We start from the raw sequence: 23,952 nt of genomic DNA, 5'->3' as shown, positions 1-23,952 counted from the left end.
TTCTTTATCGAAAGAAGCCGTAATAAACGCTTCGAATCGAAAGACGGCCCAAAGGGACCTAAGACATGACTCGAGGCCCAACTTACGATTTCTTAACCAACAGCCCGTAAACCGCATGTCGGTTTACGCTTGGTTCGCAAGGGAAGATAAATGTCAAGTTTCCGCGGATAAATACGAAATTTTGAAGATAATTAAGAAGATCGGAAAAATGGAATATCTCCATTTTTATGCTATGGCGGCTTAAGGGCAGAAGAGGAAAAGCGTAAACCGACCTTGGAGCCAGTATATAAGGGGTCCTAGGCGAGAGGCATGGAGAGGAACTTTTTCAGAGAAAACTTAGCATTTAGAGCAATTAGGCAACTTTCCATTTTTGTTATTTCGAGCTGCGACTCAACTAGGTTTTGCAGTCTTAGGTTGTTAGAACTAGGAATCTCGCCGACAGCTCTCGTAGCCAAGGCTTCTACCTTCTTGTAACGCTCATACGCGGATTCGGAATAAAACTCCTTTTGCTCTCTTTTACGATTTCTTATTTCTTTTGGTCTTTAATCGCGTGTTCTGATTGTTTGGCGTGTGGTTTAACAGATATCCGGGACCTCTGGAAAATTAGGGTTTTCCTAACTTTCCTAATTTAAACAGAAATCGACAGTGCGAATTTTGGTTCCCACAACCCTGCTTGGTTCTACATTCTAATTTTTCTGCCAGGATTCTGCTTACATCACTGGCGTGGCCGGATGGGCCACTAGACTCAAACTCAGATTGCGACTCACCAGGGATTAAGTACAGCACCCACCATTCTATCGGGATTGATCCCTTCTCTCTAGAAACAGTCCAGGTACACTAGTACATAAACACTTCACATCATGACGAAAAAAAACAGTGATTGATATACATAGATTTCTAAGCTGGATAACTACTTGCATTACACGTTAGGTGTTTGGGATGTTTTTGAGGTGAACATGCTCTGCTGGAGCATATACCATCACATGATAGGCCAGTTTGTGGCTTGAGGTAGTAATCACGTGTTGTGTAGCACGTGCTGTGGGTGATGTAAAACGGTGTGTTTATAAGCTGTTAGACTATCTATCTCTCGAGGAGAATCGAGAAAGAGAGATAGATAGAGCCACCACAGATTGAGAGAGAGATCGAGTTGTGATCTGAGCTCGGGGTTAAGCTGAGCTAGTGAAGTTGCTGGTGCTCCAGCTCCGGAGATATATAGCGGCTCTTTCACATTGGGAGAGTGCGGTGAACTCCGGGTGATCAAATACTCTCTTGCATGTTTTCTTTATCGCTTTAGATCAAATGCAATCGAGTAGATCAAGACCATTAGGAGGCCGTAGATCGCACAAATTATTATCAGATCTGAGGTTCAGCTAACGGGAGGAAGCGATCTGCAGATCTATGGTTTCGGAGGTGAAGCGATGACCGGAACAAAGTTCAAGATCGAAAGATTCGATGGTGATGGTGACTTCTCTCTTTGGAAGAGAAGGATGTACGCTTACCTTAGCGTATCAGGCTTGAAAGACGTTCCTGCCGAGAAGACCTTAACCTCTGAGGTGAAAGAAGACGGATCTGGTGAAGAAGATCCTGAGGCCAAGAAGAAGAAGATATCACATGAAGAATCAAGATTAGAACAGTGTGAGAAAGCGATGAACATGATCTTTCTCAATGTCGGGGATCATGTTCTGAGGAAGATCGAGAGATGCACCACCGCGGCGGAGACGTGGTCATTACTAGAAGCGTTGTACCTACCGAAGTCTCTTCCAAACATAGTACACGCTCAGCTGAAACTCTACGGCTTCAAGATGCAGAATCAACGATCAATCGATGAGAACGTTGATGATTTCCTCAAGATTGTTGGTGAACTTAGTCACCTTAGTATCGAAGTACCCGAGGAAGTTCAGGCAGTACTCTTGTTGAATGCTTTACCGACGAGGTATGATCAGCTGAAGGAGACTTTGAAGTACAGTCGCGAAGCCATCAAAGTAGAAGATGTTACGAGCTATGCAAAATCCAAAGAAAAGGAAATCAAGGAAACTTTCGGGTCTCGTCCCAGCTCAGAAGGCCATTATGTTCGAGGGAGATCAGATTAAAGAAACTGGTCCAGTAACAGAGGCAAGTCATCAGGGACGTCGAGGTCCAAGTCAGTGGATAAGAAGAAAGTCTGTTGGATATGTCGAAAGGAAGGGCATTTCAAGAAGAAATGCTACAAGTGGTTAGAGAGGAACAAAGGAAAGACTCAGTCACACAGTCAACCTGAGCCGTCTATGGCTAGGGATGATGCCCAGGACCTAGTGGGACTAATAGCATCATAGGTCAATCTTTCACAAGGGCAGAATGAAGCAGAAGAGTGGGTACTAGACACTGGATGATCATTCCACATGACGTCAAGAAAGGATGTGTTCATCGATTTTCAGAAAGCTACAGGAGGCAGGGTTCGTATGGCTAACAACAGCATCACAAAGGTTCAGGGTATAGGATCAGTGAGGTTCAGGAATCCAGATGGTACAACGTTCGTACTACATGAAGTCAGGTACATGCCAGGCATAGCAAGGAACCTGATATCGTTGGGAACTCTTGAAAGGAAAGGCTGCGAGTTCAAAGGCTCTGATGGTATGCTGAAGATAGTTATGGGATGTTCTGTGATCGTGAGGGGAGAAAGGAGAAGAAATGATACTCTCTACATACTTCAAGTCAGACAAAGGACGTTGCTGAGAGATTGGCTACCACCAAGCTTTGGCACAGTAGGCTTGGTCACGTGGGTCAGAAAGGTCTGGAGGTGCTGGCTAAAGAAGGATGCATCGACAAAGCATTACTGATATAGATTTCGGCGAAGATTGTATCATAGGCAAGGCTCAAAGGGTGAGCTTTGGACCAGCGAAGCACGTTACCAAAGAGAAGTTAGACAACGTGCATTCAGATCTTTGGGCACAAAATGTTCCAAGGAGCACAGATGATTGGTCTCGAAAGGAGTGGATTTATTTCCTTAAAACCAAAGATGAAGCTTTCGATAAATTTGTCGAGTGGAAGAAGATGGTTGAAACACAGTCAGAAAGGAAAGTGAAGAAGCTAAGAACGGACAACGGTCTTGAGTATTGCAACCACAGATTTGATCAGTTCTACAAAGACGAAGGAGTGGTGAGGCATAGGACGTGTACATATACCCCGCAACAGAACGGGGTTGCAGAGTGGTTCAATAGGAGTATTATGAACAAGTTTAGGAGCTTGTTGAGCGAGAGTGGTCTGGATCAGAAGTTCTGGGCAGAAGCGGCACCTACGTCTATATACGTCATCAACAGACTTCCCTCATCAGCTATTGAGTTCAAAATCTCAGAGCAGATGTGGACATTAGCTCTTCCAGATCTCTCAGGGCTCAGGAGATTTGGCTGCATTGTGTATGTTCATTCAGATGAGGGAAAGCTAAATTCAAGATCAAAGAGAGGCGTCTTCACAGGATATCCAGAAGGGGTGAAAGGCTTTAGAGTTTGGCTTCTGGATGAGGAAAAATGCGTCATAAGCAGAAATGTCATTTTTCGAGAAGAATTATGTACAAAGACATCAACAAGACAAACTCAGGTAACTATGTTCCCTTAAATATTTTATCTACTAATGAAAATTCGAGTTTTGAGAATGTAGGAGAACAGGTTACAAGTAATGGTGATCAAGAGATGGAGACACAGTCAAATGAGGAACCTGTGTCTGGTTCTCAACAGTCATCAAGCGAGTCTACTGCACCTGCAGCTCAACAAGATGTAAGCGGGTATCAGTTGGTCAGAGACAGAGAGAAGCGGCAGGTTTGTCAGCCATCAAAATTCAAAGATTACCTAGTGTATGAGGGCGACGAAGAGATAGCTGGCTTTCCGTATATCATGACGGAAGATGCTGGTAGGCCCGAGCCTGGGAGTTATCAGGAAGCCTTAGAAGATCCTGATAGTGAACTCTGGACGGGAGCTGCAGATGAAGAAATGGAATCCTTGATCAAAAATGGAACCTGGGTGCTTGTTGATAGAGTGAAAGACCAGAAACCTATCGGGTGTAGATGGATCTTCAAGAGAAAGGCTGGAATCGCAGGCGTGGAGGATCCTAGATATAAGGGGAGACTGGTTGCAAAGGGTTATGCTCAGAAGGAGGGAGTAGATTTTCAAGAGATTTTTTTCCCCGTTTGCAAAACATGTCTCTATCATATTCATGTTGTCCATGGTGGTTCACTTCGACATGGAGCTTCAACAGATAGATGTCAAGACAGCGTTCCTGCATGGATATCTGGATGAGGTGATCTACATGGAACAGCCTGAAGGATACGTCGATAAGAAACACCCAGATAAAGTATGTATCCTCAAGAGGTCGTTGTATGGTCTGAGACAGTCAACTCGTCAGTGGAACACACGATTTGATGAGTTCATCATGAAGCATGGATTCATTAGAAGCGAGTATGACATCTGTGTTTACTACAAGGAGTACGAAGCAAATGGGTACATCTACCTGCTCTTGTATGTGGATGATATCCTCATAGCGTCCAAGAGCAAGAGTGAAGTCACAAGTTTGAAGAAAATTCTCAGCTCAGAATTCGAAATGAAAGATCTTGGAGATGCAAAAAAGATACTGGGAATGGAGATTACTCGAGACAGAGAGAAGGGGAGTCTCACAGTATCACAAAAAGAGTATACTATGAAGTTTCTTGGGAACTTCAACATAGAAAAAGCCAAGAGCGTCTCAACCCCATTAGGAGCTCACTTCAGACTAAGCTCAGCCACTGAGAAGGAGATAAAAGAAGAAGGCGAGTATATGAGAAATATTTCGTATCAAAGTGCAGTGGGTACTCTTATGTACTCAATGGTTGGAACCAGGCCTGATCTTGCGTATGCAATTGGAATGGTGTGCCGGTTCATGAGTAATCCTATCAAGATTCATTGGCAAGCAGTCAAGTGGATCTTGAGGTATGTTCGAGGAACAACGAAGATGAAGCTTTCATTCAGAAAAGAAGGACAGTTCATAGTAAGAGGGTATTGTGATGCGGATTATGGAGCAGACCTAGATAAGAGGAGATCAATCACAGGAATGGTATTCACTGTTGGAGGAAATGTAGTGAACTGGAGATCGAGTCTTCAGAAGTCTATAGCGTTGTCAACTACAGAAGCTGAGTGGATCGCACTGGGAGAAACCTCGAAGGAAGCTATGTGGCTAAGGGGTTTTATTAATGAGATGGGGTTTGAACAGGATAGAGTTGAAGTCTTCTGTGATTCTCAAAGCGCTATTGCATTATCGAGAAACCCGGTGCATCACGAGAAGACTAAACACGTTGATGTGAAGTATAACTTTGTCAGAGAGTTGGTGAGTGAGAAGATCATTGACGTTGTGAAGATTGCAAATCAGTACAACCCTGCAGATATTTTTACGAAAGTTCTACTAGTTGGGAAGATGAGAGAGGCTCTGAGGTTTCTCAGAATCTCTGAGAACTGAGTACAGTGGAGCAGTAAGTTATTGAAGTCGGGTGGTCTAATCCGAGGAGATAAGTTTTAAAGCTGAATGGGTTTATTCAAGAAGAGTTGATGAGAAGTGTCAACAAGAGAAGACAGTCAGTTGAAGCTAGAGTGAGTAGCTTCAGGAGGAGTTGGCAACAATAGTCAACAAGAGAAGATGGAGGATTTCAATACAGGACAAGGAGGAGATTTGAAGAATGAGTGTCCTTGTATTTGAATGTAAACTGGTTCGAATCAATCGATTAGAACCGAGATTACTTAAGCCGGTTTGTGGCTTGAGTTAGTAATCACGTGCTGTGTAGCACGTGCTGTGGGTGATGTAAAACGGTGCGTTTATAAGCCGTTAGACTATCTATCTCTCGAGGAGAATCGAGAAAGAGAGATGGAGAGAGTCACCACAGATTGAGAGAGAGATCGAGTTGTGATCTGAACTCGGGGTTAAGCTGAGCTAGTGAAGTTGCTGGTGATCCAGCACCGGAGATATATAGCGGATCTTCCACGTTGGGAGAGTGCGGTGAACTCCGGGTGACCAAATACTCTCTTGCATGTTTTCTTTGTCGCTTTAGATCAAACGCAATCGAGTAGATCAAGATCATTAGGAGCCGTAGATCGAACATACACTTTGATCATATTGGGGGCTGGTGAACGTGTTCAAAGGGCTAGCCGTTTTGACTCCCAAGAAGCAGTCGAGAAACGCTTTTATTGATATCATCGTTGCTCTGGCCATTGCTGCCGTCTTGTCTTGCTCTAAGCCTTCACTCGGTATGTGGTCATTAAGAAGCCTTCACTTGATTTTGACAGCCACGATGTTGGGCTCTTCCATTAGTAACATTGACGAATATAGTTGTTGCTCTTCTCAACATTTGGCCTTGCTTGCTGAAGAAGTTAATGAAGGCTGTAAACAAGGCATTGGTCTATGTCAAAAAGTATGAAAACGTTTGAAGGAGAGCTAACGAACAACAGAAAAGCTGCAAAAGTAGTTTGGTTAAGAGTTGATATCTACCATAAATGGCTCTACGAAAACTATCCAAGCAAACAACAACGCCCCAAGAAGTTTGGATACAGCAAAAAGGAGTTTGCAGAGTCATGGCAAAAAGTATTATACAACCTCAAGCTAGCCCATCAAGCGTCTAGCAGCAAACTCCATGTACCGAATCAGCTAAACACTTCTAAACAAGTACTAGGCAAGAAACATTGGAACAGAGGATGGTGTCCGACATAGTAGCAGGTTGCTTTTGCAACACGGCACGAGTGGTGGGGATGCTGTGTTTGGAAACGGCGGTAAGCGTCAGTGAGAGAAATGGCAATGCATATGGTTTGAACAGAGAAGGTACTTGAGATCGTGGGCAGGAGATGCATCACAAAGCGGCATTTTGAAAAAAACGACAAAATTTGATGAATGGGAATTTTATAAGACCAACAAATGCATCTCTTTGACTTACTATGATAAGTACATAAGTAGCTCATATTCGGAGAAAACAGAGAAAGTCAAGTATCTGGTTGACTTAAGTTGATGTGGCTAAGAAAAGAAAAAGAGAAGAAGCAAAGACTCTAACTTGGAGAGAGGCTTTGCAAATGAAGATTCTCCGCTTCCTTAAATAGAGGAAGTGACTTGTATGGAAAAGCACGCTGAATGATGTGTGAATGAATGGTTGCCATGAGACTTTCACCTCCGATCGCGATGAGATCGTGAGTTATCGTTAGGCATTTTGGATTTGTGTGATATAAAGGAGTGTTCTGGTAGAGTCAGATCATCGAACTCTATCACATTCTCAACCTAGATTAGCACTTCTTGTCTTCTGTTTGATCTTTGAAAGACATTTTAATGCATCAAAGATTGTTGTTATGGGAACTGTTACAATTTCTTACTAGAAAATCTTAACTTTACCTCAAATTTGATATCATTTTCGAATTTATTTTTAGATGATAACAATTTTCACAAATACTTTAAATTTACTATAAAAATACAAAATTAACTTTTTAAATCATATATAAATATTTTAAAATTATTTATAGAAGTTTATAAAATCAAATCCACTCCAAAATACTAAACCTTAAATAATAATTATTAAACTCTAAATTCAAATGTTAAGTATTTTTTATTGGACCTATTTTTGAAAAACATTCAACTTAGTATATTTCAAATAATTTCTCACTTCTTATTATAATGGTCTCCGGATTTGGAAAGTATACTTTAGAAACAATGATATATGGGAATTGGGTATTGAGCAATTGCTAAAATCCAAAACCCCCCAGTGTAAAGATAATTTTATTCGGGCTCTCAAAACATCTTCTAATATATACAATGTGGATATAAATCTGCTCTCAAGAATTACAAAGTTCGCTTTGTTGTTTGTGTGTTTTTAACATGTGACACTAATCTTAGAGACAAAGATGCAAATGTTGTGTAAGTTCAAAAAAAAAAAAAGATGCAAATGTTGTGAAAACGTACAAAAAAAAATATGATTTCATTGTATGTTACATCGCTTTGTAGTTCTACTCGGTCATCTCTTGGTAAGATATATAACATACAATAAAATTACATATATATTTGAAAGGAATAAAAACTGATGCATTAATAAGGAATCATGAGTTAGAAAAAGATGAATTATGTAAGAACGCAGCGGAGTTGAGGGATCATTTGTTTTTCGAGTGTTCTTACTCTTCACAGATTTCAAAACATCTTTCTAAAAGAATTCTGCTTGATGCGTAAACTAATAGTTGGGCTAATATTCAGCAGTTGATCACTGACAGGAAGATGGAGAAAAAGAAACTATTCTGCCTAAGATATGCGTTCCAGGCTGCTTTGTACGCATTGTGGAGGGAGAGAAACAAGTTGAAACATGAGGATAAACTTATGCCCATGGAAGTGCTGAAGAAGATGATTCATAAGGGTGTGAGAAATAAACTTAGCTCGGTGAGATCGAAGGGAATCACTACAAGAAAACAAGTCAGTTGCAAGGGAAATATGCATCGTAATTCCGTTGCAAATCGCTTATTGCGAGGATTTTGCGAGAAACCTCATTCCCTCGCAAATCGCTCGTCGCAAATGAAAATCACTCGCAAAACGCTCGCAAATTTGCGACGGAACTGATTTCCTCGCAAATTTGCGACGAAAATGATATTCCTCGCAAATTTGCGACGGAACATATTTCCTCGCAAAATTTGCGACGGTTTGGTTGTTTCTCGCAATTTTGCAATTAACAGTTCCGTCGCAATTTTGCAAGGGTTTTATTCCGTCGCAAAATTGCGAGGCTTGTCCCGTCGCAAAATTGCAAGGCATTTGCGGTTAATTAATTTTTTTCCTGCAGAATTTGAAATTTTATAAATTATTATACATTTATAAAATTCTGAATAGATTTAAATAGTTAGCGAAAATATTACTAAAATAGAAAGAAATTCAAGAGTCGTTACACAAACACATACACATACAAAAAAGTTTCAAGTCATTAGAAAGTGATAGAAAACAAACTAAATAGCATCAGATTCATCATCATCACCAGAAGCAGAAAACACGTCTTCAGACTGGAGAATGTCGGCGACGGTAGAGTCTTTGCTAGCGAGATGACGAACGATTTTGTACAGCTTCGAAATTTCATTTCCCTGGCTCTCAATCTTTTGAGCTTGGTCATAGATGATCTTCTCCAAAGATTGGTCTCTACTACTGCTAGAAGGAAACGAAGCAACAGATCGTAAAGATGTATTTAGAGAACCCACTCCATACAGTCGTCCCTTTTTGCGGGGAGCGAACTGCATAAAAAATCAAAGAAGGATCAATATCAAAGAAGACTTTAAAAAATTTGAGATTGAAAGCAGTAATAAATTACCTCACAGTAGATCTTGTTCTTTTCCATTGGAGAGAGGCCACTAGAACCAGTGCTCTCGGGATCATCACTAGCAGCCTGAGATAATTCCTGAAATTTAGATGTCACCTCGTTGTAGAGCTGCTCAGCTTTGCCATCAACAAAAGAACCATCCGGGTTTCGTTTAGTGATCTCGAGAACCCCAAGCAAGTCTGGAATAGAACATCCAGTTTGCTCAGCCTACAATTTAAAAGATCAAGTTAAACCTTAAAAATGAGATCACAACTTAGATAAAATAGGCAATTTCAGAACACAACTTAAATTAACTAAGATAAGAAAAACAAGAACTTACAATCACTCGTGCACGGGCCCTGAAGGAAGTCTGACCTGAACGATGCTTAGACGGTCCATGTCCATCAGGGTCAGAGTAACGAGCTGCCCGACTGTTACAACTCCGGACTTCAGATTCTGGATCTAACCAATAAGCAACAAGACCAGCCCAAACATTTGGGTCAAACCACAAAGGCATAGCTGCATCGCCTTTTTTCCGCCAGTTACTCTTCCACCGACTAACTTGGCGAGTCAACTGGAGTTTCAATTTAGCCTCGAAAGAGTTAAGAACGAGGGATGTTATACCGGAATCCCAATGATATATTTGCTGACACAACAAAAAGGCAAATTAATAGACATTCATGAACATAAAATTAATTTTTTACAAATTTTAAAATTCAAGAAAATTAAATGAATTACCGCAAAGGATTCAAACCAACGTCTCACAACATCCCCGGGGGTTTGCTTCCAATTAGCATGCGGTTCTTTGAAATCTCTTTCAAAGATTTGACGGACCGATGCAGCAACGCCTACATCGTCATCAAACCTATCACAGGAAATTCAAGGCAATTGAGAGAACTAAATTATTAGAATATGAAAATATTATAAATAGTTACAATGAATTAAAATTAAAAAACTTACCAGAGCGTATTTGGAGGGCGATCTGGATGGAGGTGAGGAAGACGATCATGTCCAGGACTAGCCAAAATCATATTGATTGCCGCTAAATCTGCCGCCGGGTCTGGGGCGGGAGCAGCTGCAGCTGGGGCGGGAGCTGGGGCGGGAGCTGCAGGAGCTGGGGCGGGAGCTGCAGGAGCTGGGGCAGGAGCTGGAGGAGCTGGGGCGAGAGCTGGAGGAGCTGGGGCGGGAGCTGGGGCGGGAGCTGGGGCGGGAGCTGGAGGGGAAGCTTGCGTCTGGCTATTAGGAACAGCCAAACTCTCTGCCATCTGGGAACTAGAAGAACTACCCGGATTGGTATGACGGGATGAACTCTTCTTACTACCAGAACTCTTCTTACTACCAGAAGTCTTCTTACCACCAGTAGATAGATAGCGGCTATAATCATTTCCTGACATCTGCCAAGAAATTAACCAAACCTAAAAAGTTAAAACCCTAACCAAACACAGAAACATCACAATTCGATAACCTAAACTGATAATCAAAACCTAAACTGATAATTTAACTTAAACATAGACCAAAATTTGTAACCTTTCAAAAGGGACAGAGAATCATTTCCTGACATCTGCCCACAAATTAACCAAACGTAAATAGTTAAAACCCTAACCAAACACAGAATCATCCCTAATCGATAACCTAAACTGATAATCAAAACCTAAACTGATAATTAATCGCTAATCTAAACCTTTCAAAAGGGACAGAGCCGGTTCGAGATAATGACGGTGGAAGTCCGGCGAGTATGACGGCGGATGAGGACAACCGTGAGGAGAGAGAGCCGGCGAGAGACGGGTTGAGAGAAGGAGATCCGGCAAGGAGACCTAGATCGAAGTGGATCGGCGAGGAGAGAGTGGAGAGAATGAGATACGGCGGTGAGGAGAAGGGGGAGACTCCGGCAAGACTGAGCCGTGGGCTGCGAAAGGCGAGGCAGAGAGAGAGATACGGCGGAGAGGAGAGGCGGGCGAGTCCGGCGAGACAGAGGCGAGGGCTGCGAAAGGAGAGGCACACAGAGAGAGATACGGCGGAGAGGAGAGGCGGGAGAGTCCGGCGAGACTTGACAGGAGAGTCCGGCGAGACTTGTCAGGCTGCGGGGAGAGAGAGACGGGGAAGGATACGATTTAGTTTTTTTTTTCTTTGACGGCAGAGTAATGGAGCAGAAGGGTTAACCGTCTTTATATATTAACCTAATATTCGACGCTAATCCCTTGCAAATCCCTCGCAAATTTGCGAGCGATTTGCGACGGCTGTGTTTTAGGGATTCGTTTATGGTTTTGGCTAGTGGTTCGAAGAGTTGCGACGGAATTGCGAGGATGACCATGCAAATCCGTCGCAAATTTGAGAGCGATTTGCGACGGCTGTGTTTTAGGGATTCGTTTAGGGTTTTGGCTAGTGGTTCGAAGAGTTGCGACGGAATTGCGAGGATGACCATGCAAATCCGTCGCAAATTTGAGAGGGAGTTGCGAGGGAATCTTGCAATTCCGTCGCAATTTCGTCGCAATTCCATCGCATCTTGTTATATTTTTTTTTAAAAAAAAATTCAAATACAAGACAATAGAGCATAAATGTGAAATTTTGTCTAATCAGATTCATTTTCAGATACATTTTCATTGTCTCTGTTTTCAGCCTCATCGTTTGTGATGTCATCTTCGTCAGTTTCAGCATCAAACTCGTCTTCTTCTGAAACAGACCCTTCGGTCGAAGCATCAACAATGACTTCTGCTTCTTGGTTATCTGGATCGATGTGTAAAATATTCTCAGTCGATTCGGTTGGGACAGACATTTCAGCAACTCTTTCTCCCTGCATAGCGACATCGGCAATTTCTCCGACGATTATACACCCTCGCGGATTCACTTTAATGACTGATAACCACCTTTCACGCCTTTCTCTAATCCTTGGATATGGAAGAAAACATACTTGATCTGCTTGTGATGCAAGGCAATATGGTTCGAATTTTGCATAACGTCTATTTGCATTGACATCAATGACCCCAAGGTTATTTTTTCGGACCCCTCGGCCACTCGTTGGATCATACCAATCACACTTAAATAATACGCATTTTAAGTTGATGCTTCCCGGGTAAGTGACTTCTATGATCTGTTGCAAGACACCGTAGAAGTCAGTTTCACCTTGGAGTTGGATTCCAAAATTCGCGGTTGATCTCTTCGAACCGTGTGTGTACGTATGAAAAGTGTATCCACGAGTGAAGTACATTGGAGAAGTAGTGATCTTAGCAACCGGTTTGTCAACAAATTCATACAACCATCGCGGAATTGGTTTGTTATGACATCCATTTCTCACCTGCTCAAAATATATAAATATTAAAATAAGTCATTTTAATTTTAAAAGTCTAAAGATTGTACGTACATAGTATTCTAACCACCCAGGATAATCTCGTTCGTTCAACTGCTCATAATCCTTTTCTTCTAAATTAGGATAGTGTTCTCGAATTTGTAACTTGAATATGCTGCATATAAGAATTGTTATTTGTTAGGCATATATGTAAATATAAAACCAAAGTAATCAATACAATTTATATATGTTCAATTTGTATGAGTAGTACTATACCTTTCAAATTCCTGCAAGTAGTCAATGTTTCGCATAATATAAATGTGAGCCGCATGAGCATGTGCATGATCTTCCCACCAAACTTCTCTCACTTTGCCAGCAAGTCTTCCAATCTGACAAAATATGTCAGGAACGTCTGTAACAAGATATGAAGGCGCAACTCCTCCGTCGTCGTATCGTCTAGGAGCGGTTTTCTTCGTTCTAACGGTTGGGCTAAAGTAGTAGGATGTAAAGTGTGAAGTTTCCACCGTCAAACTTCCTGCAACTATCGAACCCTCGACTTTGGCCAGATTTTTGGCAAACTTTTTTAGATATCCCATGAATCTCTCAAATACATACATCCATCGGAATTGCACAGGGCCCCCAAGAGCTGCTTCAAGAGGTAGATGAATCATGAGATGTTCCATTACGTCAAAAAAAGATGGAGTGAAGACTTTTTCCAGATTGCAAAGCAAAACCGGAATATTCTTGGCTAACAACTCGATCCCATCCTCAGTCAATGTCCGAGTGCATAAATCCCTAAAAAATGCTCCAACTCCTACAAATTCATCATCAAACAAAAATATTATTTCAATTACCAAAGACAATAAATTTATATATAATTTTAAAAATCACTTTTATTACCGGATATTGCTTCATGAACATGTTTCGGTAATAGCTCCGTCATTGCGAACGGTAGGAGCCGCTGCATGAAAACGTGACAGTCGTGACTCTTCATACCAGAAAATTTTTTTCCTTGCTCGATGCATCTTGAGAATTTTGACACATATCCATCTGGAAACTTTACATCAGAATTTACCCAGTCAAACAACTTTTGCTTCGCCACCCCAGACAATCTAAAATTCGGAACTGGTAATTTTCCTTCTCTTGTCACATGCAGCTCTGGTCTTGCACATAACTCTGGCAAATCCAACCTCGATTTCAAATTATCTTTACTCTTTCCCTTCACATCCAAAAGAGTGTTCATGATATTCTCAAAAACATTCTTCTCTATGTGCATCACATCAAGGTTGTGCCTTAAGAGATGATCCTTCCAATATGGAAGTTCCCAAAATATGCTCTTCTTATGCCAATTATGAGATGCCGTATACCCGTCTGGCATGTTAGGTGGAGTGTGCCCATTTCCTCCAACTTTACATGTCTCCTTAGCACCGTAATAATCAATCTGCTCTAACAAAGATGCTCCTGGTTGCATTACTGGGGGAGGAACACGCACTACCTTGTTTTTCCTAAACAATTTCTTGTTCTTACGATATGTATGATGCGGCGGAAGAAACCTACGGTGACAATCAAACCAACATGACTTCCTCCCATTTTTGAGCTGAAAAGCATCTGTCCTATCCATACAATATGGACATGATAATCTTCCATGTGTGGTCCAACCCGATAACATTCCATATGCGGGGAAGTCACTAATGGTCCACATAAGCACTGCACGCATATTAAAGTTCTGTTCCTGCGAGTAATCCCATGTCTGCACGCCATGATGCCACAACATCTTCAGCTCATGGATCAAAGGTTGCAAAAAAACATCAAGTGCTCGCTTTGGATGTTTTGGACCAGGCACTAGAATACTCAAGAACAAAAATTCTCTTTGCATGCACATCTCCGGAGGGAGGTTGTATGGCGTCAAGATTACAGGCCATAAAGAGTATTGTCTTCCAGACATACCAAATGGACTAAATCCATCTGTGCATAAGCCAAGATAAACGTTCCTAAACTCACTCGCAAAGTCGGAATATACGGTTTGAAAGTGTTTCCATGCCTTTGCATCTGAGGGATGTGTAATCTCGCCATCTTTCACCGAATGTTGGGCATGCCATCTCATCGACGCGGCTGTCCTTTCTGAGTGGTACAAACGCTTCAACCTATCTGTGATGGGTAAGTACCACATACGTTTGTACGGCACAGGATTCCTTCCTGTGGTTTCTTGATATCTTGGCTTTTGACAAATTCGACATTCCGTCAGTTTTTCATCATCTTTCCAGTAAATCATGCAGTTGTCAATGCATACATCAATCATTTCAGATGGTAGACCAAGACCGGCAACTAGCTTCTGAATTTCATAGAAATTATCAGCAGCAAGATTACCTTCTGGTAAATACTCATTAATGAGTCGAGCCAACGAATCCATGCACTTCTCATTTAGATTATGATCACTTTTAATAGTCATCATCCTAGATGCTAGTGATAATCTAGAAAGCCCTTCTCTACATCCTTCGTAGATGGGTTCATTGGCAGCGTCTAACATATTATAAAATCGTTGTGCGTCTATGTTAGGTTCTTCCCTACTACTATCAGGAATAGCAGCTTCATGCAATGCATCTGTAACCATATCATGATACCTATTTCCCTGTTGCTCATACCCATCCCCCGCATTGTTTCCAAACATATTTTGCTCATACCCATCCCCCGCATTATTTCCAAACATATTTTGCTCAGACCCATCACCCGCATTATTTCCAAACATATTTGGCTCACGAGGAACATAATCTGAATTATAATTTGGCAGTTCAAATCCCTGACCCGTACTACTACTTGATGCACCTTCCCCATGCAAAAACCATATGTAGTAATTTGGTCTAAATCCTCTATTATATAAATGCCTCTTCACAGTATCTATTTCTAAATATGGGTCGTTCTTGCATTTTCTACAGGGACAAAATATTTTACCATGCTCCCTTGCGAATGGTTGATTAGTTGCCTGTTGTAAAAATCCTCGTAGTCCAGCACGATACTCTTTCGTTACTTCACCAGTCTCCGGATCCTTATGATTGTACATCCATGCCCGTAGCGCGTATATTTCATGTCCGGACGCCATTTTTCTCTCAACTTTTTATTTTTTTCTTACTCACAACACACGGCAAATATATTTATCTCAATTTTTTTTCTTTCTTCTTTCTTTTTTCTTTCGTTTTTTCTTTCGTTTTCTTTTTCAATGGTCGCTCACTTCTCACAGATGCGATATATAGACATATGAAAAATATTTGCAAGACACTTGCAAGGGAATTGCGACGGAAATTGCAACGGAATTGCGATGCCTTTCCCATTTGCAAGGGATTAGCGAGAGATATTTGTCCCTTGCAAGTATTAGTTACACTTACAAAAAACGTGTATCACCAACCTATACATTCTTTTTGCGAGATTAATTACACGAAACAAAAAACGTGTTCACCAACCTATCTGTTTTTTGCGACGGAATTGCAACGAACATGTATGGTATTGCAATTCTCACGCAAATTCCTTGCAAATTTGTAACGGAATTGCGACGATAGCTTCTATCGCAAATTTGCGACGGGTTTGCGTGAGTTTCCGGAAAAGTCTCGCAAATTGGTTGCAATTTTGCGACGAAACTATTTCGATGCAAATTTGCGAGCGTTTTGCGAGGAAAATTATTTTCGTCGCAATTCCCTTGCGGCTCCGTCGCGAATTTGCGAGGAAATTTTTCCCTTGCAAATTTCCCTTGCAACATGCGTGCTTCACTGTTGGAGATCAATCACAGGAATGGTATTCACTGTTGGAGGAAATGTAGTGAACTGGAGATCGAGTCTTCAGAAGTCTATAGCGTTGTCAACTACAGAAGCTGAGTGGATCGCACTGGGAGAAACCTCGAAGGAAGCTATGTGGCTAAGGGGTTTTATTAATGAGATGGGGTTTGAACAGGATAGAGTTGAAGTCTTCTGTGATTCTCAAAGCGCTATTGCATTATCGAGAAACCCGGTGCATCACGAGAAGACTAAACACGTTGATGTGAAGTATAACTTTGTCAGAGAGTTGGTGAGTGAGAAGATCATTGACGTTGTGAAGATTGCAAATCAGTACAACCCTGCAGATATTTTTACGAAAGTTCTACTAGTTGGGAAGATGAGAGAGGCTCTGAGGTTTCTCAGAATCTCTGAGAACTGAGTACAGTGGAGCAGTAAGTTATTGAAGTCGGGTGGTCTAATCCGAGGAGATAAGTTTTAAAGCTGAATGGGTTTATTCAAGAAGAGTTGATGAGAAGTGTCAACAAGAGAAGACAGTCAGTTGAAGCTAGAGTGAGTAGCTTCAGGAGGAGTTGGCAACAATAGTCAACAAGAGAAGATGGAGGATTTCAATACAGGACAAGGAGGAGATGTGAAGAATGAGTGTCCTTGTATTTGAATGTAAACTGGTTCGAATCAATCGATTAGAACCGAGATTACTTAAGCCGGTTTGTGGCTTGAGTTAGTAATCACGTGCTGTGTAGCACGTGCTGTGGGTGATGTAAAACGGTGCGTTTATAAGCCGTTAGACTATCTATCTCTCGAGGAGAATCGAGAAAGAGAGATGGAGAGAGTCACCACAGATTGAGAGAGAGATCGAGTTGTGATCTGAACTCGGGGTTAAGCTGAGCTAGTGAAGTTGCTGGTGATCCAGCACCGGAGATATATAGCGGATCTTCCACGTTGGGAGAGTGCGGTGAACTCCGGGTGACCAAATACTCTCTTGCATGTTTTCTTTGTCGCTTTAGATCAAACGCAATCGAGTAGATCAAGATCATTAGGAGCCGTAGATCGAACATACACTTTGATCATATTGGGGGCTGGTGAACGTGTTCAAAGGGCTAGCCGTTTTGACTCCCAAGAAGCAGTCGAGAAACGCTTTTATTGATATCATCGTTGCTCTGGCCATTGCTGCCGTCTTGTCTTGCTCTAAGCCTTCACTCGGTATGTGGTCATTAAGAAGCCTTCACTTGATTTTGACAGCCACGATGTTGGGCTCTTCCATTAGTAACATTGACGAATATAGTTGTTGCTCTTCTCAACATTTGGCCTTGCTTGCTGAAGAAGTTAATGAAGGCTGTAAACAAGGCATTGGTCTATGTCAAAAAGTATGAAAACGTTTGAAGGAGAGCTAACGAACAACAGAAAAGCTGCAAAAGTAGTTTGGTTAAGAGTTGATATCTACCATAAATGGCTCTACGAAAACTATCCAAGCAAACAACAACGCCCCAAGAAGTTTGGATACAGCAAAAAGGAGTTTGCAGAGTCATGGCAAAAAGTATTATACAACCTCAAGCTAGCCCATCAAGCGTCTAGCAGCAAACTCCATGTACCGAATCAGCTAAACACTTCTAAACAAGTACTAGGCAAGAAACATTGGAACAGAGGATGGTGTCCGACATAGTAGCAGGTTGCTTTTGCAACACGGCACGAGTGGTGGGGATGCTGTGTTTGGAAACGGCGGTAAGCGTCAGTGAGAGAAATGGCAATGCATATGGTTTGAACAGAGAAGGTACTTGAGATCGTGGGCAGGAGATGCATCACAAAGCGGCATTTTGAAAAAAACGACAAAATTTGATGAATGGGAATTTTATAAGACCAACAAATGCATCTCTTTGACTTACTATGATAAGTACATAAGTAGCTCATATTCGGAGAAAACAGAGAAAGTCAAGTATCTGGTTGACTTAAGTTGATGTGGCTAAGAAAAGAAAAAGAGAAGAAGCAAAGACTCTAACTTGGAGAGAGGCTTTGCAAATGAAGATTCTCCGCTTCCTTAAATAGAGGAAGTGACTTGTATGGAAAAGCACGCTGAATGATGTGTGAATGAATGGTTGCCATGAGACTTTCACCTCCGATCGCGATGAGATCGTGAGTTATCGTTAGGCATTTTGGATTTGTGTGATATAAAGGAGTGTTCTGGTAGAGTCAGATCATCGAACTCTATCACATTCTCAACCTAGATTAGCACTTCTTGTCTTCTGTTTGATCTTTGAAAGACATTTTAATGCATCAAAGATTGTTGTTATGGGAACTGTTACAATTTCTTACTAGAAAATCTTAACTTTACCTCAAATTTGATATCATTTTCGAATTTATTTTTAGATGATAACAATTTTCACAAATACTTTAAATTTACTATAAAAATACAAAATTAACTTTTTAAATCATATATAAATATTTTAAAATTATTTATAGAAGTTTATAAAATCAAATCCACTCCAAAATACTAAACCTTAAATAATAATTATTAAACTCTAAATTCAAATGTTAAGTATTTTTTATTGGACCTATTTTTGAAAAACATTCAACTTAGTATATTTCAAATAATTTCTCACTTCTTATTATAATGGTCTCCGGATTTGGAAAGTATACTTTAGAAACAATGATATATGGGAATTGGGTATTGAGCAATTGCTAAAATCCAAAACCCCCCAGTGTAAAGATAATTTTATTCGGGCTCTCAAAACATCTTCTAATATATACAATGTGGATATAAATCTGCTCTCAAGAATTACAAAGTTCGCTTTGTTGTTTGTGTGTTTTTAACATGTGACACTAATCTTAGAGACAAAGATGCAAATGTTGTGTAAGTTCAAAAAAAAAAAAAGATGCAAATGTTGTGAAAACGTACAAAAAAAAATATGATTTCATTGTATGTTACATCGCTTTGTAGTTCTACTCGGTCATCTCTTGGTAAGATATATAACATACAATAAAATTACATATATATTTGAAAGGAATAAAAACTGATGCATTAATAAGGAATCATGAGTTAGAAAAAGATGAATTATGTAAGAACGCAGCGGAGTTGAGGGATCATTTGTTTTTCGAGTGTTCTTACTCTTCACAGATTTCAAAACATCTTTCTAAAAGAATTCTGCTTGATGCGTAAACTAATAGTTGGGCTAATATTCAGCAGTTGATCACTGACAGGAAGATGGAGAAAAAGAAACTATTCTGCCTAAGATATGCGTTCCAGGCTGCTTTGTACGCATTGTGGAGGGAGAGAAACAAGTTGAAACATGAGGATAAACTTATGCCCATGGAAGTGCTGAAGAAGATGATTCATAAGGGTGTGAGAAATAAACTTAGCTCGGTGAGATCGAAGGGAATAAGAGGTATGGAAGGTGGGCTACAATTTTGGTTCGTTCAAGATTGTGAATAGCTTATAGTTAATATAGTCTTTCATATAAAAGGATGCACTGGGTGTAAAAAAGTTTTTTTTATGAACAAAATTTAACATTCATTCAAAAAAAAATGAATAGAAAATCTTCAAACTTTATAAACATACTAAGGTAGGCCCACTCTACGGGCGGGATATAATTTATACTTGTGATTTAAGTTTTTTTGTATGATTTTGTGGTTTGTATTTTAGGTTTTCATTTGTAAGAGATTTGTATAATGATGATATTTTTTTTTTTAGAAAATTGTAAGTGAGGAGAGATATTATATTCATTTTACTTAACATTTGATGTTGGGTTATTTTTCTAACTTTTTTTTGTTTTTTATTTATTTATTGTCAAATATATTTATGACATTATACTATTTTAGTTATTATCTTTCTTTTTTTTTTACGTTTTGTATAATGAAAACACATTTTTATATCATCTTCGCGTATGCCTAACTAAAATTCTTTAAAAAAATTGACGGATCAGTTTTTATAAAATATATTTTTTCGCAATTATCTTTTATGTTAAATTGGGTGTGAGCATGATTATGTTGCCTACACCAAATTTTAATTATATAACAAAAAATGATCAATTTTTTAGTATTATTATTGTTTTAGTCCTGAATTGTAAGTTTTTATAGTGTTATAAGTTTTATAACGCTATAAAATACATAAATCAATTGGATTCGATCAAAAAAAATGAAATTGGGTTTTCTAATACCACTTCTTGTGAGGATTTATAAAATAGTGCAGAATGAGATTTTTATTTAGAGAAATTACCTGTCATAGTTGTTTTGGAGAATGTTAATAATTGATATTATTAACAATTGTTGTTGTTTTTTTTTTGCTTTTCTTTGTTTCTTTTGTGTGTTATTTTTTGGTTATATTTGTTTATATATTTCGAGTAACTATTTCCCATGTTGTTAAATTCTCTCATATTTCTATTGCAGGTTTTTCTTAACCATTTTCGCCGGAATGCATAGGTAGTGTGATTCAGGAAGCTTGAGTTTATTTGTGTTTAGAAGTTACCCCCGAAGAAGAGAGTGAACTTGTTTCTGAGTTATATCTTAGACGTTTTAAGACTGTTGGGTGTGCCTAATTCATTTAATGTACTGTAAATGTCTCTGTTTTGGGTGAACTTTATTTGCTCGTGTACATGGTTAATAAACCAACAGTTGAACGCATTTGCACATTTAAAACATTGCAAAAAGCTGGAGATTTTTTTTTAAATCTTTGGAAACTCATCCCACAGCAAGATCTACCACAGTGACTCGACTTCTAGTCAACTCAACCATGTTGAGTTCTTAAACAGAAACCCATCCAATATGTCGATCAAGCACACGTTCTGCTAGGGGATCCGTCAAGGACCAAGCACCTCCTATGTGGACGTAATGTATTTCACTGTGATCACCATCATATTTAACTATAAGTACTTACTAAATGCATTGTGTAATCATTAATTATTATTTGCTTGGTCACAAAGGAATCAGAAGTTTGTTTTCGTACTAATATATTTGGTAGCTCCGATTTTGTTTTTGCTATCACACGTGATATCTAGTTTCTTAGCTAAGAAGGTAGACTTTTGATTTTTACTTTTGTTGGACCTGCATGTTTTTGTCTTTGGAATAACTAATAGATGATAACCTTCTGTACATGTTTTTAAAAAAAGTTAAGTGAGGGCCGAAAAGGTTTCTCAGTGACCAAGCCTAGAAAATATAAAACCAAGAAAACAACTTCAATAACAGTATGGCCAGCAACTTTAAATTATTACACCTTTGAACTTGAGAAAGATGAGACATCTTGGGAAAATTTCTTGTTTCAATCAAAAAAATTTAAGCAGGAGAAAGGATTTTGGTTAAAAGATAAAGTTGGAGAGTTTAGATTTTACGCTTCAAAAACGTTCTGGCCAGCGCACTCTCTGTGTCGAAGTAGAAATATGTGCCTAATGTAGCGTCTAGGAAGACACAACCTGTCAGGAAATCAAAAACTAAAACTTTAGGTAGCACGTTCTGAAGTTGATTAAAGTTAGTCAGGGAAAACCAATACCTCCAACCAGCTTAGGATTCACGTTGGTAGCGACGACCACCTTGGGCTCAACACCTGAGGCCACCAATTTCTCGTGAAGTACAGTTGCGAATTTCGATCCTGTCAACACACTTACAAAAACAGTCGGGTCCCTGAAGATTGGTTCAATGTTATTATTTTAGAAATCATAAAAAAATCATGAAATCCACTGTTTATAGCAAAATTCACCAACAATATCTAATATGAAACCAGGAATAAGTAAAACATTTGCATCGTCAAACCAATCCATTTAATCCGATCAATATGGGGTGAAACCATGTGTAAGTAAAACATTCCATCATCAAACCAATGCATTTAACCCAAGCAATATCGAGGTAAAGTTCACAACCTGACCTGGTAAGTATGTGTCTGTGTTCGCTAGTACCACCATCTCATCCTAATCGCGGAACATGAAGACCTCCGTTGGTAATGGATTAACGGTTTCTGCAATATAGATCATGGTGGAATGTTGCTTGAATCTAATAGAGAAAGTGATGTGGGGAGCTTAAAGTACTGATTACTCCTTGTCAAATCAAATCAACTCAGCTCATAGATCCCTGAATCAGAGTAGACTACACATCCCAATAAAACACAGTCACACATTATTTTCAGTTTTTCATTACTGGGTTTGTGAAAGAACAGATTTAGTGTAGATAACATACCTTCTTATCAACCAAAATATATCAATCCCCGTAAGCTTTCCCCCACATTCATTGCTTCCCAAGAACTGAGGAGGAGACGGGTCCGGTTTCCTTGTACCGACCAGCCAACTCAGAAAGAAGCAGTTGAGGATTCTTGTAACCTGCTTGCAGGTTCTTAGGTATAATAGAAGACAGTGACGATTTGATCCACATAGCCGTCCTCTTCAGCTCCATATAAATAGTGTATGAAAATAGTCAAGACTTGAGGGAAGCTAAAAGGATGAAGAATTCATGGTTTGATGTCAATGAATTCCGTCGTTAATCTCTAATAATTAATTGATGGAAGTGAAGGCTGAAATCAACTTCTTCAGTTACAAAGTTCTGGCGAAAAAAAACAATGTTTGATGAAACTGAAACGGTTACAGAGGCGTAGAATAGACATCGACAACGAAGATACCTAATAAGTCGTGGGCCTAATTTGAAAATAGTATTAAAGTTTTATGTATTAATAAAAGAAAAGTCCAAACAATGTACACAACAGAGCGGATCGGTGAAGCAGGACATGTGGTGCATTCAAGTTCAATGAATTGATGACATGACAGAAGGAAGAAGAAGAGAAATTCTTCTTTATAATAATAGATAGATAGATAGCTATCTAAATGTTTAGAAATAATAATCTAAATATCTGATAGTATGTTATTTATGAAAATATAATAATCTAAATATTTGAAATATGTACTCACTCACGAATGTACTTTTTTTTTTGTTTAACCAGGCGGGGTTCGGGCCTTCGGCCCTAATCCCCTCCTAGACCCGGAGCCAGCCTGTGTCTGTACCATTACGACCCTGGACACTCCTCTCCGCCCGAGACTCGAACTCGCGACCTCTCAGACTGGAGTCTAAAGTGTTACCAGTTGAGCTAGCTCGTCCGGGTTCACTCACAAATGTACTTCATATCAAAATTATCGATCTCTTCATTACAAGAAAGAAACGAACAAAAAGAAGTTATCGATCCTTACATTTGATGTTTCAGCAAACTTATAAAATTTGAAATATTAACATAAAAAGTCTTATATACAAAGCATCTTTGAATTTTCATTTAATCAAAAGGTTTTCTTTTACAAATATTAAAAAAAAAACTATTCCTTCCTTTGTCTTAGTCGAGTATCTGATCTAAAATAAGATATGTTATCATTTCTAGTTCTCCTAAAGAGTTTGACTTGGTAGTGTTTCTTTTCTATCACTTAATCATGTGAATAAAAATTAATGTATATAGTAACAAAACAGATATCATCATTTTAGTTATAAAATGATTAAATTTTTATGCTATGCTCATTCTATAAAATATACTAGGTTAAGATCCGCGCCTTGCGCGGAATCAATATTATATATAAAAATTATTTTATGTATCAAATATTTTTACATATTATGAAATAATTAATATATATTAAATAATTAAAGTTCGGTAACTATTAAATATA

At 39.4% G+C, this 23,952-nt stretch overlaps 2 protein-coding genes and 1 long non-coding RNA gene across 4 annotated transcripts; all 3 read right to left on the bottom strand.

Annotated features, from left to right (window-relative positions):
- Positions 1 to 8,842: 8,842 nt before the first annotated feature.
- Positions 8,843 to 11,201, bottom strand: LOC111206860. Its single transcript, XM_048766235.1, has 6 exons — positions 10,974 to 11,201; positions 10,253 to 10,686; positions 10,031 to 10,157; positions 9,633 to 9,938; positions 9,305 to 9,520; positions 8,843 to 9,227 (listed from the first exon to the last, which is right to left on the bottom strand). Exons 2-6 carry the CDS (start codon positions 10,684 to 10,686, stop codon positions 8,949 to 8,951), a joined length of 1,362 nt encoding a protein of 453 aa, XP_048622192.1. The 5' UTR covers positions 10,974 to 11,201; the 3' UTR covers positions 8,843 to 8,948.
- Positions 11,202 to 11,861: 660 nt separating this feature from the next.
- On the bottom strand, positions 11,862 to 15,672 carry LOC125591899. The gene is made up of 5 exons (XM_048766812.1): positions 15,525 to 15,672; positions 13,476 to 15,398; positions 12,852 to 13,389; positions 12,651 to 12,750; positions 11,862 to 12,584 (listed from the first exon to the last, which is right to left on the bottom strand). The coding sequence occupies exons 1-5, from the start codon at positions 15,670 to 15,672 to the stop codon at positions 11,862 to 11,864; spliced, it is 3,432 nt and encodes a 1,143-aa protein (XP_048622769.1).
- Positions 15,673 to 21,480: 5,808 nt separating this feature from the next.
- On the bottom strand, positions 21,481 to 23,735 carry LOC125591660. 2 transcript variants are annotated; one of them, XR_007327768.1, is made up of 4 exons: positions 22,493 to 23,080; positions 22,185 to 22,402; positions 21,813 to 21,943; positions 21,481 to 21,735 (listed from the first exon to the last, which is right to left on the bottom strand). It is a non-coding gene; the product is annotated as an uncharacterized LOC125591660 (long non-coding RNA). The 2 variants fall into 2 exon arrangements; XR_007327767.1 differs by having other exon boundaries at positions 21,813 to 22,402; positions 22,493 to 23,735.
- Positions 23,736 to 23,952: the final 217 nt, after the last annotated feature.

This window comes from Brassica napus, chromosome C8 (genome assembly GCF_020379485.1).
Source record: "Brassica napus cultivar Da-Ae chromosome C8, Da-Ae, whole genome shotgun sequence".
Classification (NCBI taxonomy): domain Eukaryota; kingdom Viridiplantae; phylum Streptophyta; class Magnoliopsida; order Brassicales; family Brassicaceae; genus Brassica; species Brassica napus.
This window is presented reverse-complemented; position numbering and strand designations above follow the sequence as displayed.